Consider the following 17,994-nt stretch of genomic DNA (forward strand, 5'->3'; position numbering starts at 1 on the left):
ACACTGCAGAGACAGACAGACAGACACACTGCAGAGACAGACACACTGCAGAGACAGACAGACAGACACACTGCAGAGACAGACACACTGCACAGACAGACAGACAGACACACTGCACAGACAGACAGACAGACACACTGCAGAGACAGACAGACAGACACACTGCACAGACAGACAGACTGCACAGACAGACAGACACACTGCACAGACAGACAGACAGACACACTGCACAGACAGACAGACAGACACACTGCACAGACAGACAGACACACTGCACAGACAGACAGACACACTGCACAGACAGACAGACACACTGCAGAGACAGACAGACAGACACACTGCAGAGACAGACAGACAGACACACTGCAGAGACAGACAGACAGACACACTGCAGAGACAGACAGACAGACACACTGCAGAGACAGACAGACAGACACACTGCAGAGACAGACAGACAGACACACTGCAGAGACAGACAGACAGACACACTGCAGAGACAGACAGACACACTGCAGAGACAGACAGACACACTGCAGAGACAGACAGACACACTGCACAGACAGACAGACACACTGCACAGACAGACAGACACACTGCACAGACAGACAGACACACTGCACAGACAGACAGACACACTGCACAGACAGACAGACACACTGCACAGACAGACACACACACTGCACAGACAGACACACACACTGCACAGACAGACACACACAATGCACAGACAGACAGACAGAGACACCCACACAAACTGCACAGACAGACAAACAGACAGACACACTGCACAGAGGGACAGACAGACAGACACACTGCACAGACACACTGCACAGACACACTGCACAGACAGACAGACAGACAGACAGACACCTGAGTTGCTTGGCGTAGTTCTGTTCTATCTCGGTCCGTTCTCTGACAAACTTGACGTATCGGTCCACCAGATCCAGTCCTGACTGGGTGTGTTTATCAATACCATCATACTGGTCCTACAGACAGAACAGGGTTAGATACCGGACCGATACAACACACTGTTCCTCTATACAGTACAGCTGTAGTAGTACTACTAGTTACTGATACAACACACTGCTCCTCTATACAGTACAGCTGTAATAGTACTACTAGTTACTGATACAACACACTGTTCCTCTATACAGTACAGCTGTAATAGTACTACTAGTTACTGATACAACACACTGTTCCTCTATACAGTACAGCTGTAATAGTACTACTAGTTACTGATACAACACACTGTTCCTCTATACAGTACAGCTGTAATAGTACTACTAGTTACTGATACAACACACTGTTCCTCTATACAGTACAGCTGTAATAGTACTACTAGTTACTGATATAACACACTGTTCCTCTATACAGTACAGCTGTAATAGTACTACTAGTTACTGATACAACACACTGTTCCTCTATACAGTACAGCTGTAATAGTACTACTAGTTACTGATATAACACACTGTTCCTCTATACAGTACAGTTGTAATAGTACTACTAGTTACTGATATAACACTCCTCTACAGTACAGCTGTAATAGTACTACTAGTTACTGATATAACACTCCTCTACAGTACAGCTGTAATAGTACTACTAGTTACTGATATAACACACTGTTCCTCTACAGTACAGCTGTAATAGTACTACTAGTTACTGATATAACACACTGTTCCTCTATACAGTACAGTTGTAATAGTACTACTAGTTACTGATATAACACTCCTCTACAGTACAGTTGTAATAGTACTACTAGTTACTGATATAACACTCCTCTACAGTACAGCTGTAATAGTACTACTAGTTACTGATATAACACTCCTCTACAGTACAGCTGTAATAGTACTACTAGTTACTGATATAACACACTGTTCCTCTATACAGTACAGTTGTAATAGTACTACTAGTTACTGATATAACACTCCTCTACAGTACAGTTGTAATAGTACTACTAGTTACTGATATAACACTCCTCTACAGTACAGCTGTAATAGTACTACTAGTTACTGATATAACACTCCTCTACAGTACAGCTGTAATAGTACTACTAGTTACAGGACTGGAACAACACACTCCTCTTCCATCACTACAGCAGCCAGTTGTACAGGTATGTCCTCTCCACTATGTATCCCACACTGGTCTCTGTCTGACGAGACAACCTGCTATCTACGGGCTGGGTTGAGGTCACACTCACTCTCACTCACACACTCTGACTCACTATGTAGGTATCTACGGGCTGGGTTGAGGTCACACTCACAGACGGCTCTCCTCAGAGACACAGACGGGCTCTCCTCAGAGACACAGACGGGCTCTCCTCAGAGACACAGACGGGCTCTCCTCAGAGACACAGACGGGCTCTCCTCAGAGACACAGACGGGCTCTCCTCAGAGACACAGACGGGCTCTCCTCAGAGACACAGACGGGCTCTCCTCAGAGACACAGACGGGCTCTCCTCAGAGACACAGACGGGCTCTCCTCAGAGACACAGACGGGCTCTCCTCAGAGACACAGACGGGCTCTCCTCAGAGACACAGGCGGGAAATCTCCTCAGAGACACAGGCGGGAAATCTCCTCAGAGACACAGGCGGGAAATCTCCTCAGAGACACAGGCGGGAAATCTCCTCAGAGACACAGGCGGGAAATCTCCTCAGAGACACAGATAGGCTGCATCCCCTACTACTAACCAGGCCCACTAGGGTTCTGGTCTAAAGTAGTGCTCTACTACTAACCAGGCCCACTAGGGTTCTGGTCTAAAGTAGTGCCCTACTACTAACCAGGCCCACTAGGGTTCTGGTCTAAAGTAGTGCCCTACTACTAACCAGGGTTCTGGTCTAAAGTAGTGCCCTACTACTAACCAGGCCCATTAGGGTTCTGGTCTAAAGTAGTACCCTACTACTAACCAGGGTTCTGGTCTAAAGTAGTGCCCTACTACTAACCAGGCCCACTAGGGTTCTGGTCTAAAGTAGTACCCTACTACTACCAGGGTTCTGGTATAAAGTAGTGCCCTACTACTAACCAGGGTTCTGGTCTAAAGTAGTGCCCTACTACTAACCAGGCCCACCAGGGTTCTGGTCTAAAGTAGTGCCCTACTACTAACCAGGGTCCTGGTCTAAAGTAGTGCCCTACTACTAACCAGGGTTCTGGTCTAAAGTAGTGCCCTACTACTAACCAGGGTTCTGGTCTAAAGTAGTGCATTATGTAGGGAATATGGTGCCATTTGGGATGTAGCCAGGTACTAAACTAATGAACTGAATAGAGGTGATTATACAGAACACATTTACTACAGTCATGTCCTCAATACTAAATCTGGACCCAGACCCAGACAGAGACAGAGACAGAGAGACAGACAGAGAGACAGACACAGAGACAGAGACAGACACAGAGACAGAGAGATAGACACAGAGACAGAGACAGAGACAGAGAGACAGACAGAGAGACAGACACAGACACAGAGACAGACACAGACACAGAGACAGACACAGAGACAGACACAGAGACAGAGACAGAGACAGAGACAGACACAGAGACAGAGACAGACACAGAGACAGAGACAGACACAGAGACAGACACAGACAGACAGACACAGACACAGAGACAGACACAGAGACAGACACAGAGACAGACACAGACACAGAGACAGACACAGAGACAGACACAGACAGACAGAGACAGACACAGACACAGAGACAGACACAGACACAGAGACAGACAGAGACAGACAGAGACAGACACAGAGACAGACAGACAGAGACAGACACAGAGACAGACAGACAGAGACAGACACAGAGACAGACAGACAGAGACAGACACAGACAGACAGACACAGACACAGAGACAGACACAGAGACAGACACAGAGACAGACACAGAGACAGACACAGACACAGACACAGAGACAGACAGAGACAGACACAGACACAGAGACAGACACAGACACAGAGACAGAGACAGACAGAGACAGACACAGAGACAGACAGACAGAGACAGACAGACAGAGACAGACAGACAGAGACAGACACAGACACAGAGACAGACACAGAGACAGACACAGAGACAGACACAGAGACAGACACAGAGACAGACACAGAGACAGACACAGAGACAGAGACAGACAGAGAGACAGACACAGACACAGACACAGACACAGAGACAGAGACAGACACAGAGACAGACACAGAGACAGACACAGAGACAGACACAGAGACAGACACAGAGACAGACACAGAGACAGACACAGACACAGAGACAGAGACAGACACAGAGACAGACACAGAGACAGACACAGAGACAGACACAGACACAGAGACAGAGACAGACAAAGAGAGAGAGACAGACACAGAGACAGACACAGAGACAGACACAGAGACAGACACAGAGACAGAGACAGACACAGAGACAGACACAGAGACAGATACAGAGACAGATACAGATACAGAGACAGATACAGAGACAGATACAGAGACAGACAGAGAAGGTGAGAGAATAAAATTTCAGAGCCACTTATTGAGTCAATGAAATGGAAGGTCATTCAAAGCACTGCTGATACACACCTAGTGTAACCTCTGTCTGTAGACTACTGCTGATGCACACCTAGTGTAACCTCTGTCTGGAGACTACTGCTGGTATACACCTAGTGTAACCTCTGTCTGGAGACTACTGCTGGTACACACCTAGTGTAACCTCTATCTGGAGACTACTGCTGGTACACACCTAGTGTAACCTCTGTCTGTAGACTACTGCTGGTATACACCTAGTGTAACCTCTGTCTGGAGACTACTGCTGGTATACACCTAGTGTAACCTCTGTCTGGAGACTACTGCTGATATACACCTAGTGTAACCTCTGTCTGGGGACTACTGCTGGTACACACCTAGTGTAACCTCTGTCTGGAGACTACTGCTGGTACACACCTAGTGTAACCTCTGTCTGGAGACTACTGCTGGTACACACCTAGTGTAACCTCTGTCTGGAGACTACTGCTGATATACACCTAGTGTAACCTCTGTCTGGAGACTACTGCTGATATACACCTAGTGTAACCTCTGTCTGTAGACTACTGCTGGTACACACCTAGTGTAACCTCTGTCTGTAGACTACTGCTGGTACACACCTAGTGTAACCTCTGTCTGGACACTACTGCTGGTACACACCTAGTGTAACCTCTGTCTGGAGACTACTGCAGGTACACACCTAGTGTAACCTCTGTCTGGAGACTACTGCAGGTACACACCTAGTGTAACCTCTGTCTGGAGACTACTGCAGGTACACACCTAGTGTAACCTCTGTCTGGAGACTACTGCTGATACACACCTAGTGTAACCTCTGTCTGGAGACTACTGCTGGTATACACCTAGTGTAACCTCTGGAGACTACTGCTGATACACACCTAGTATAACCTCTGTCTGGAGACTACTGCTGGTACACACCTAGTGTAACCTCTGTCTGGAGACTACTGCTGATACACACCTAGTGTAACCTCTGTCTGAAGACTACTGCTGATACACACCTAGTGTAACCTCTGTCTGGAGACTACTGCTGATACACACCTAGTGTAACCTCTGTCTGTAGACTACTGCTGATACACACCTAGTGTAACCTCTGTCTGAAGACTACTGCTGATACACACCTAGTGTAACCTCTGTCTGAAGACTACTGCTGATACACACCTAGTGTAACCTCTGTCTGGAGACTACTGCTGATACACACCTAGTGTAACCTCTGTCTGAAGACTACTGCTGATACACACCTAGTATAACCTCTGTCTGGAGACTACTGCTGGTACACACCTAGTGTAACCTCTGTCTGGAGACTACTGCTGATATACACCTAGTGTAACCTCTGTAGACTACTGCTGATACACACCTAGTGTAACCTCTGTCTGTAGACTACTGCTGATACACACCTAGTGTAACCTCTGTATAAGGACTACTGCTGATACACACCTAGTGTAACCTCTGTCTGTAGACTACTGCTGATACACACCTAGTGTAACCTCTGTCTGTAGACTACTGCTGATACACACCTAGTGTAACCTCTGTCTGGAGACTACTGCTGATACACACCTAGTGTAACCTCTGTCTGGAGACAACTGCTGATACACACCTAGTGTAACCTCTGTCTGGAGACTACTGCTGGTACACACCTAGTGTAACCTCTGTATAAGGACTACTGCTGATACACACCTAGTGTAACCTCTGTATAAGGACTACTGCTGATACACACCTAGTGTAACCTCTGTCTGTAGACTACTGCTGATACACACCTAGTGTAACCTCTGTCTGGAGACTACTGCTGGTATACACCCAGTGTAACCTCTGTCTGGAGACTACTGCAGGTACACACCTAGTGTAACCTCTGTCTGGAGACTACTGCAGGTACACACCTAGTGTAACCTCTGTCTGGAGACTACTGCAGATACACACCTAGTGTAACCTCTGTCTGGAGACTACTGCTGGTACACACCTAGTGTAACCTCTGTATAAGGACTACTGCTGATACACACCTAGTGTAACCTCTGTCTGTAGACTACTGCTGATACACACCTAGTGTAACCTCTGTCTGGAGACTACTGCTGGTATACACCCAGTGTAACCTCTGTCTGGAGACTACTGCAGGTACACACCTAGTGTAACCTCTGTCTGGAGACTACTGCTGATATACACCTAGTGTAACCTCTGTATAAGGACTACTGCTGATACACACCTAGTGTAACCTCTGTCTGTAGACTACTGCTGGTACACACCTAGTGTAACCTCTGTCTGTAGACTACTGCTGATACACACCTAGTGTAACCTCTGTCTGTAGACTACTGCTGATACACACCTAGTGTAACCTCTGTCTGAAGACTACTGCTGATACACACCTAGTGTAACCTCTGTCTGAAGACTACTGCTGATACACACCTAGTGTAACCTCTGTCTGGAGACTACTGCTGATACACACCTAGTGTAACCTCTGTCTGAAGACTACTGCTGATACACACCTAGTGTAACCTCTGTCTGGAGACTACTGCTGGTACACACCTAGTGTAACCTCTGTCTGGAGACTACTGCTGATATACACCTAGTGTAACCTCTGTAGACTACTGCTGATACACACCTAGTGTAACCTCTGTCTGTAGACTACTGCTGATACACACCTAGTGTAACCTCTGTATAAGGACTACTGCTGATACACACCTAGTGTAACCTCTGTCTGTAGACTACTGCTGATACACACCTAGTGTAACCTCTGTCTGTAGACTACTGCTGATACACACCTAGTGTAACCTCTGTCTGTAGACTACTGCTGATACACACCTAGTGTAACCTCTGTCTGGAGACTACTGCTGATACACACCTAGTGTAACCTCTGTCTGGAGACTACTGCTGATACACACCTAGTGTAACCTCTGTCTGGAGACTACTGCTGGTACACACCTAGTGTAACCTCTGTCTGGAGACTACTGCTGGTACACACCTAGTGTAACCTCTGTATAAGGACTACTGCTGATACACACCTAGTGTAACCTCTGTATAAGGACTACTGCTGATACACACCTAGTGTAACCTCTGTCTGGAGACTACTGCTGGTATACACCCAGTGTAACCTCTGTCTGGAGACTACTGCTGGTATACACCCAGTGTAACCTCTGTCTGTAGACTACTGCTGATACACACCTAGTGTAACCTCTGTCTGGAGACTACTGCTGATACACACCCAGTGTAACCTCTGTATGTAGACTACTGCTGGTATACACCCAGTGTAACCTCTGTCTGGAGACTACTGCTGATACACACCTAGTGTAACCTCTGTCTGTAGACTACTGCTGATATACACCTAGTGTAACCTCTGTATAAGGACTACTGCTGCCTCTGCTCTGATAAGAGGTCCAGACCTTGGTGGCACCTGTCTTTCTCTACACTGGCCCTGTAACATTAAGGTCCCTTGTTCAACCCCCAGTCTGACTGCGTGTCCCCAATAAGACGCAGGATAATCCCCCGGGTCATCGAGTGTTGAAACTTGGAACCCTGCCCCTGTTCTGTTGTGTTCTGTTCTAGTTGAGGTTTGGGTTACGTCCTAAATCGCACCCTTTTCCCTACACGGTGCACTACCTCGGCTCTGGTCCAAAGTAGCGCACTAGCATATAGGGAATAGTGCCGAATTTGGAAGGCAGATCTGGTCCGGTTCCAGCTGCAGAGGATTCAGAACAACGGCCCGTTGGAGTAATTTAAACATGTGACCTTCTTTCCTTTCCTCTCTCCTTCTCTCTAATCAGTGATCTAACACAACTAGACAGGGTTAGATTCCATAGATTCCATGCCATAGATTCCACCTACCAGAGCCATGATGTAAACTGAGGGAGGACATTATACAGAACACATTTACTACAGTCATGTCCTCCATATTGCATCTGAACCAGGACAGAGAGAGAGGGGGGGGGGGGGGGGGGGGGGGAGAGAGAGGTAGGGAGAGGAGAGAGAGAGGAGGAAGAATAGAGAGGAGCCGAGAGAGATGGGGGGAAAGGAGAGGAGAGAGAGATGGGGGGAAAGGAGAGGAGAGAGAGATGGGGGGAAAGGAGAGGAGAGAGAGATGGGGGGAAAGGAGAGGAGAGAGAGATGGGGGGAAAGGAGAGGAGAGAGAGATGGGGGGAGAGGAGAGGAGAGAGAGATGGGGGGAGAGGAGAGGAGAGAGAGATGGGGGGAGAGGAGAGGAGAGAGAGATGGGGGAGAGGAGAGGAGAGAGAGATGGGGGGAGAGGAGAGGAGAGAGAGATGGGGGGAAAGGAGAGGAGAGAGAGATGGGGGGAAAGGAGAGGAGAGAGAGATGGGGGGAAAGGAGAGGAGAGAGAGATGGGGGGAAAGGAGAGGAGTGAGAGATGGGGGGAAAGGAGAGGAGAGAGAGATGGGGGGAAAGGAGAGGAGAGAGAGATGGGGGGAAAGGAGAGGAGAGAGAGATGGGGGGAAAGGAGAGGAGAGAGAGATGGGGGGAAAGGAGAGGAGAGAGAGATGGGGGGAAAGGAGAGGAGAGAGAGATGGGGGGAAAGGAGAGGAGAGAGAGATGGGGGGAAAGGAGGGGAGAGAGAGATGGGGGGAAAGGAGAGGAGAGAGAGATGGGGGGAAAGGAGGGGAGAGAGATGGGGGGAAAGGAGGAGAGAGAGATGGGGGGAAAGGAGGAGAGAGAGATGGGGGAAAGGAGGAGAGAGAGATGGGGGGAAAGGAGGAGAGAGAGATGGGGGGAAAGGAGGAGAGAGAGATGGGGGGAAAGGAGGAGAGAGAGATGGGGGGAAAGGAGGAGAGAGAGATGGGGGAAAGGAGGAGAGAGAGATGGGGGGAAAGGAGGAGAGAGAGATGGGGGGAAAGGAGGAGAGAGAGATGGGGGAAAGGAGGAGAGAGAGATGGGGGGAAAGGAGGAGAGAGAGATGGGGGGAAAGGAGGAGAGAGAGATGGGGGAAAGGAGGAGAGAGATGGGGGGAAAGGAGGAGAGAGAGATGGGGGAAAGGAGGAGAGAGAGATGGGGGAAAGGAGGAGAGAGAGATGGGGGAAAGGAGGAGAGAGAGATGGGGGGAAAGGAGGAGAGAGAGATGGGGGGAAAGGAGGAGAGAGAGATGGGGGGAAAGGAGGAGAGAGATGGGGGGAAAGGAGGAGAGAGATGGGGGAAAGGAGGAGAGAGAGATGGGGGGAAAGGAGGAGAGAGAGATGGGGGGAAAGGAGGAGAGAGAGATGGGGGGGAAAGAAGGAGAGAGAGATGGGGGGAAAGGAGGAGAGAGAGATGGGGGGGAAAGAAGGAGAGAGAGATGGGGGGGAAAGGAGGAGAGAGAGATGGGGGGAAAGGAGGAGAGAGAGAGATGGGGGAAAGGAGGAGAGAGAGAGATGGGGAAGAGGAGAGAGAGATGGGGGGAAAGGAGGAGAGAGAGATGGGGGGGAAAGGAGGAGAGAGAGATGGGGGGGAAAGGAGGAGAGAGATGGGGGGGAAAGGATGAGAGAGAGATGGGGGAAAGGAGGAGCGAGAGATGGGGTGAGAGATGGGGAAGAGGAGAGAGCGAGAACATGATGACATCATCATACCACTGAGTCTAACTTTAGTCAGCCAGGAGAGTCCCTGTCCATTTAAAGGGGTACTTCGGGATTTTGGCAATGAATCCCTTTATCTACCTCCCCAGAGGTAATGCAATTGCTAACTAGGATTAGCGCAATGACTGGAAGACTATGGGTGTTAGCATTGGCTCGCTAAACTACCTCCAACTTCCCTCACACTTGACACATACGAATGGCATCCATGAGATCATCTGACTCTGGGGAAGTAGAGAAAGGGCCTCAATGCCAAAATCCTGAAGTCCCCCTTTAAGAGAGAATGAGTACTAGGGCTGATGGGAGAATTTATGTCCTGAGTCCAAATGACCTCCTATTCCCTACATACTAGACCAGAGTCCAAATGGCCTCCTATTCCCTACATACTAGACCAGAGCCCAAATGGCCTCCTAATCCCTACATACTAGACCAGAGTCCAAATGGCCTCCTATTCCCTACATACTAGACCAGAGTCCAAATGGCCTCCTATTCCCTACATACTAGACCAGAGTCCAAATGGCCTCCTATTCCCTACATACTAGACCAGAGTCCAAATGGCCCCCTATTCCCTAAATACTAGACCAGAGTCCAAATGGCCTCCTATTCCCTACATACTAGACTAGACCAGAGTCCAAATGGCCTCCTATTCCCTACATACTAGACCAGAGTCCAAATGGCCTCCTATTCCCTACATACTAGACCAGAGTCCAAATGGCCTCCTATTCCCTACATACTAGACCTGAGTCCAAATGGCCTCCTATTCCCTACATACTAGACCAGAGTCCAAATGGCCTCCTATTCCCTACATACTAGACCAGAGTCCAAATGGCCTCCTATTCCCTACATACTAGACTAGGGCCCAAATGGCCTCCTATTCCCTACATACTAGACCAGAGTCCAAATGGCCTCCTATTCCCTACATACTAGACCAGAGTCCAAATGGCCTCCTATTCCCTACATACTAGACCAGAGCCCAAATGGCCTCCTATTCCCTACATACTAGACCAGAGCCCAAATGGCCTCCTATTCCCTACATACTAGACCAGAGTCCAAATGGCCTCCTATTCCCTACATACTAGACCAGAGTCCAAATGGCCTCCTATTCCCTACATACTAGACCAGAGTCCAAATGGCCTCCTATTCCCTACATACTAGACCAGGGCCCAAATGGCCTCCTATTCCCTACATACTAGACCAGAGTCCAAATGGCCTCCTATTCCCTACATACTAGACCAGAGTCCAAATGGCCTCCTATTCCCTACATACTAGACCAGAGTCCAAATGGCCTCCTATTCCCTACACACTAGACCAGAGTCTAAATGGCCTCCTATTCCCTACATACTAGACTAGACCAGAGTCCAAATGGCCTCCTATTCCCTACATACTAGACCAGGGCCCAAATGGCCTCCTATTCCCTACATACTAGACCAGAGTCCAAATGGCCTCCTATTCCCTACATACTAGACCAGAGTCCAAATGGCCTCCTATTCCCTACATACTAGACCAGAGTCCAAATGGCCTCCTATTCCCTACATACTAGACCAGAGTCCAAATGGCCTCCTATTCCCTACACACTAGACCAGAGTCTAAATGGCCTCCTATTCCCTACATACTAGACTAGACCAGAGTCCAAATGGCCTCCTATTCCCTACATACTAGACCAGGGCCCAAATGGCCTCCTATTCCCTACATACTAGACCAGAGCCCAAATGGCCTCCTATTCCCTACATACTAGACCAGAGCCCAAATGGCCTCCTATTCCCTACATACTAGACCAGACCAGAGTCCAAATGGCCTCCTATTCCCTACATACTAGACCAGGGCCCAAATGGCCTCCTATTCCCTACATACTAGACCAGAGCCCAAATGGCCTCCTATTCCCTACATACTAGACCAGAACCCAAATGGCCTACTATTCCCTACATACTAGACCAGAGCCCAAATGGCCTCTTATTCCCTATATACTAGACCAGAGCCCAAATGGCCACCTATTTCCTACATACTAGACCAGAGTCCAAATGGCCTCCTATTCCCTACATACTTGACCAGAGTCCAAATGGCCTCCTATTCCCTACATACTAGACCAGAGTCCAAATGGCCTCCTATTCCCTACATACTAGACCAGAGCCCAAATGGCCTCCTATTCCCTACATACTAGACCAGGGCCCAAATGGCCTCCTATTCCCTACATACTAGACCAGAGCCCAAATGGCCTCCTATTCCCTACATACTAGACCAGAGCCCAAATGGCCTCCTATTCCCTACATACTAGACCAGACCAGAGTCCAAATGGCCTCCTATTCCCTACATACTAGACCAGGGCCCAAATGGCCTCCTATTCCCTACATACTAGACCAGAGCCCAAATGGCCTCCTATTCCCTACATACTAGACCAGAACCCAAATGGCCTACTATTCCCTACATACTAGACCAGAGCCCAAATGGCCTCTTATTCCCTATATACTAGACCAGAGCCCAAATGGCCACCTATTTCCTACATACTAGACCAGAGCCCAAATGGCCTCCTATTCCCTACATACTTGACCAGAGTCCAAATGGCCTCCTATTCCCTACATACTAGACCAGAGTCCAAATGGCCTCCTATTCCCTACATACTAGACCAGAGCCCAAATGGCCTCCTATTCCCTACATACTAGACCAGAGTCCAAATGGCCTCCTATTCCCTACATACTAGACCAGAGTCCAAATGGCCTCCTATTCCCTACATACTAGACCAGACCAGAGTCCAAATGGCCTCCTATTCCCTACATACTAGACCAGGGCCCAAATGGCCTCCTATTCCCTACATACTAGACCAGAGCCCAAATGGCCTCCTATTCCCTACATACTAGACCAGAACCCAAATGGCCTACTATTCCCTACATACTAGACCAGAGCCCAAATGGCCTCTTATTCCCTATATACTAGACCAGAGCCCAAATGGCCACCTATTTCCTACATACTAGACCAGAGTCCAAATGGCCTCCTATTCCCTACATACTTGACCAGAGTCCAAATGGCCTCCTATTCCCTACATACTAGACCAGAGTCCAAATGGCCTCCTATTCCCTACATACTAGACCAGAGCCCAAATGGCCTCCTATTCCCTACATACTAGACCAGGGCCCAAATGGCCTCCTATTCCCTACATACTAGACCAGAGCCCAAATGGCCTCCTATTCCCTACATACTAGACCAGAGCCCAAATGGCCTCCTATTCCCTACATACTAGACCAGACCAGAGTCCAAATGGCCTCCTATTCCCTACATACTAGACCAGGGCCCAAATGGCCTCCTATTCCCTACATACTAGACCAGAGCCCAAATGGCCTCCTATTCCCTACATACTAGACCAGAACCCAAATGGCCTACTATTCCCTACATACTAGACCAGAGCCCAAATGGCCTCTTATTCCCTATATACTAGACCAGAGCCCAAATGGCCACCTATTTCCTACATACTAGACCAGAGCCCAAATGGCCTCCTATTCCCTACATACTTGACCAGAGTCCAAATGGCCTCCTATTCCCTACATACTAGACCAGAGTCCAAATGGCCTCCTATTCCCTACATACTAGACCAGAGCCCAAATGGCCTCCTATTCCCTACATACTAGACCAGAGTCCAAATGGCCTCCTATTCCCTACATACTAGACCAGAGCCCAAATGGCCTCCTATTCCCTACATACTAGACCAGAGCCCAAATGGCCTCCTATTCCCTACATACTAGACCAGACCAGAGTCCAAATGGCCTCCTATTCTCTACATACTAGACCAGGGCCCAAATGGCCTCCTATTCCCTACATACTAGACCAGAGCCCAAATGGCCTCCTATTCCCTACATACTAGACCAGAACCCAAATGGCCTACTATTCCCTACATACTAGACCAGAGCCCAAATGGCCTCTATTCCCTACATACTAGACCAGAGCCCAAATGGCCTCCTATTCCCTACATACTAGACCAGAGCCCAAATGGCCTCCTATTCCCTACATACTAGACCAGAGCCCAAATGGCCTCCTATTCCCTACATACTAGACCAGAGCCCAAATGGCCTCCTATTCCCTACATACTAGACCAGAGCCCAAATGGCCTCCTATTCCCTACATACTAGACCAGAGCCCAAATGGCCTCCTATTCCCTACATACTAGACCATAACTCAAATGGCCTCCTATTCCCTACATACGAGACCAGAGCCCCATGGTCCCAAATGACCTCCTATTCCCTACATACTAGACCAGAGCCCCATGGTCCCAAATGACCTCCTATTCCCTACATACTAGATCAGAGTCCAAATGACCTCCTATCCCCTACATACTAGACCAGAGTCCAAATGACCTCCTATTCCCTACATACTAGACCAGAGTCCAAATGACCTCCTATTCCCTACATACTAGACCAGAGTCCAAATGACCTCCTATTCCCTACATACTAGACCAGAGCCCCATGGTCCCAAATGACCTCCTATTCCCTATATACTAGACCAGAGCCCAAATGGCCTCCTATTCCCTACATACTAGACCAGAGCCCAAATGGCCTCCTATTCCCTATATACTAGACCAGAGCCCAAATGGCCTCCTATTCCCTACATACTAGACCAGAGCCCAAATGGCCTCCTATTCCCTACATACTAGACCAGAGTCCAAATGGCCTCCTATTCCCTACATACTAGACCAGAGTCCAAATGACCTCCTATTCCCTACATACTAGACCAGAGTCCAAATGACCTCCTATTCCCTACATACTAGACCAGAGCCCAAATGGCCTCCTATTCCCTACATACTAGACCAGAGCCGCATGGTCCCAAATGGCCTCCTATTCCCTACATACTAGACCAGAGCCCCATGGACCCTGGGCCCATATTCACAAAGCATCTCAGAGTAGCACTGCTGATCAGGGACCAGGTTCCACCTCTTATTATTCAGGCTCTAAATAAAAAGGCCAAACTGATCCTGGATCTGCAAACCTACTCTGAGACGCTTCGTGAACATGGGCCCTGGTTCAAACGTAGTGCACTATATAGGGAACGGGTTTGCCACGTAGGACATAGACGGTCTGCATCGAGTGCACGACCTGACTGAAACCCTACTACAAGCCTGACTGGCCTGTGAACTGTACAAGTTGTCCTTTTCTTTCAGATCTAGAATCAGCGTACACTACCATCACTCCACGAGTTGGATAATCTCAAAACTGACCTTAGACCGGTGTCTACCTCCATTCTAGTAGTCCCCTGGTGAGATCAGACTGCCCAAACCCCCTGACAATATGGCTCAATATGGTTCAATATGGCTCACCTGAGTTGGTTCAATAACAGTTCACACCTCGTCACCGCACGCACAAAACACGCGTCATTCAATAGTATCTCTACAAACCAACTAAATACTATGATAACATCAATGACTTGCTTATACGTTGAATATGATCATATGGGTTGTAACTAGTTTATATGCGGCTGCTGGACAAAAAAAAATCGATCCTTTACAAAAGCCTAGCTAGCTAAGTCACCTTTAAGAGGTCAAGGTATGCAACATTGCGAAATAACAGCCGCCCTCAAGCAACAAGCTAGTTTACTTTGCCTGGAGTTGTCATCAACTTTGTTTGAGTTAACAGTTGAAAACAATGTCAAAGGCATGTCTTATTTTGAGACAGCAAAAACAATCACATTCTCCAGGGAATTTGCTGTTATTGTGTAGCTAAGGTTACTGTAGCTAGCTAGCTACTGTAACTAGTGCATATGTCCTTACCCAAAGATCCGTCCCCCAATCCATGTTTTCAAAGTTCCCACCTACAGAAAAAGGAAGCTTTCTATCAATCTGTATTTCCCAAACTCTTGGAGGATCCACAAACTTTTGTCTAGAGAGGGGAGATGTCGGAGGAAATGTTGGGAAGTTGACGCCTCAATCATCCGTTCCTTCAAGGGAAAGAAAATACTTTCGCCCTGTCGTCTTGAAACTAGTTTTGGTCGCAAGACAAGAGAGGGTGGGAGGGTTCGTCACCAGTCTTTCCAGATTTCATGTCGCGAATGTTTGCTTGGTCTTAAAGGAGCCGAGGTTCATTATTTGAAGTGTCAAGGTTTATACCAAAATGGGAAACACATTAATACATTTTAATGTTACATCTTAAATGTTGCTTATTTACCTTTGTGTAACGTACTACTTTTGCCTAACCCAATCTAGGAAATCTGAGTGAGTAGTAGGCTGTAAAACTATTTATTTTCATGTTAGCTACATACATTCATTACTACAACCATGACAATAATAAGCAACTAATCTACCATTACTGTTAGAATCAATACCAGGACGACGAGCCTATGATTACGATACAAAGGATATGAGAATATCAAGAGGACTAAACCATTTGCGCGTTGGCCACACTTTTAGAAAGCCCAGATAACTTGGTCGTTACTAGCTACCAGTCATAAACCCCGACTATTTATACAATTCCTCTTCCTCAAATGTGATTTTAAAACTAACCTTAACCACACTACTGACCTTATACAAATAGTTGTTTTCATGAATTTGTAATGATATAGCCCATTTTGACTTTGTGGCTGTGTTAAATAGTGGAAACCGAGGCGGTCAATATCAGTAGGTATGCTGCGGCCCCGCCTCTCTCCCGTTTTACCTGTTTTCCAGACAGGTTCTAAAGCACACCGGTTTACGGCTCAAGTCTGACAGGAAGTGGTTGTTTCTGGTATTACATGCCCCAGTTTATCACTGCAACTGACGCCCACACATATCCCTTAATGGTTCATAACAATGATCTTTATTTTATTCTTAAACCTTTATTAAAGTATTATTTCCCTACATAGAAAAGTAAAGCACTAATGTGCACGTTTTATTTACAGTCTAATATAATATTTCATATTACAGTTTTATGGAAAGCCTCTCTCTTTTCTATCATTCTTAATGAAATGTACATTTAAAAAACTGGATAAATCCTATTTGAGTCAGAAAAAGATATTAATATAACAGGTAAGATATACAACTATCCAACTGACAATCTCTGAGAAAAAAATATAAACTATTGGAACCAAGACTTTAAAAAAACAAACGAAATTACAGTTAAGGAAAATGTACGTTTAATCCAGTATAAACTAATGTCCACTCTAAAAATGAGGGGTTCAACAAGGGTTCTTCTAAGATCCTCAAAGGTCTTTGAAGAACCTTAGGGTTCTTGGACCTGAAAATTGCCCCCGAAAGGTTCTTCCAAGACCCCCACAGGAGGTGGGGTTCATCGTGGAACCTCCTTAGTTGGTGGGGGGTTCTTGCAGGAACCTCCTTAGTTGGTGGGGGTTCTTGCAGGAACCTCCTTAGTTGGTGGGGGTTCTTGCAGGAACCTCCTTAGTTGGTGGGGGTTCTTGCAGGAACCTCCTTAGTTGGTGGGGGGTTCTTGCAGGAACCTCCTTAGTTGGTGGGGGGTTCTTGCAGGAACCTCCTTAGTTGGTGGGGGGTTCTTGCAGGAACCTCCTTAGTTGGTGGGGGGTTCATCGTGGAACCTCCTTAGTTGGTGGGGGGTTCATCGTGGAACCTCCTTAGTTGGTGGGGGTTCTTGCAGGAACCTAACTACCCAACTGGAACATTTGGATTTGAGAAGACAGCAGGTGAAGGCCCTTATGAACTGAGAAATGTAAAGATCCCCTCAATTTAAGATACCGCTTGTCTCTTGTATGATCTAAATGGATATGTTTTATAATGATACCATCTCTCTTTTCATATGTGTGGCTGGACACTTTCTCCCTTTTAAAAACATTTCTAAAAAACAGAAAATGGACACAATTCAATGGATATCAGTCAACAAAGAGGTAACAATATGTAGACAGAATGAATTAACATGAAACGGACACAACAGGGGGGTTAATGGTTCATAACAATGATCTTTATTTTATTCTTAAACCTTTATTACAGTATTTTCCCCCGACATAGAAAAGTAAAGGACTAAT

At 47.3% G+C, this 17,994-nt stretch overlaps 1 protein-coding gene across 1 annotated transcript in view; it reads right to left on the reverse strand.

The window, feature by feature from the left end:
- Nucleotides 1-16,059, reverse strand: part of trip10b (thyroid hormone receptor interactor 10b) — a 39,410-nt gene extending 23,351 nt beyond the window's left edge. The window contains exons 1-2 of the mRNA XM_055901191.1: nucleotides 15,797-16,059; nucleotides 871-986 (exon numbers count right to left, since the gene is read on the reverse strand). Coding sequence (XP_055757166.1) covers nucleotides 871-986; nucleotides 15,797-15,820 — 140 coding nt within the window. The 5' untranslated portion in view covers nucleotides 15,821-16,059. The remainder of the gene's footprint in view (nucleotides 1-870; nucleotides 987-15,796) is intronic.
- Between the last annotated feature and the right edge of the window lie 1,935 nt (nucleotides 16,060-17,994).

Source organism: Salvelinus fontinalis, chromosome 3 (genome assembly GCF_029448725.1).
Source record: "Salvelinus fontinalis isolate EN_2023a chromosome 3, ASM2944872v1, whole genome shotgun sequence".
In the NCBI taxonomy this organism is placed as follows: domain Eukaryota; kingdom Metazoa; phylum Chordata; class Actinopteri; order Salmoniformes; family Salmonidae; genus Salvelinus; species Salvelinus fontinalis.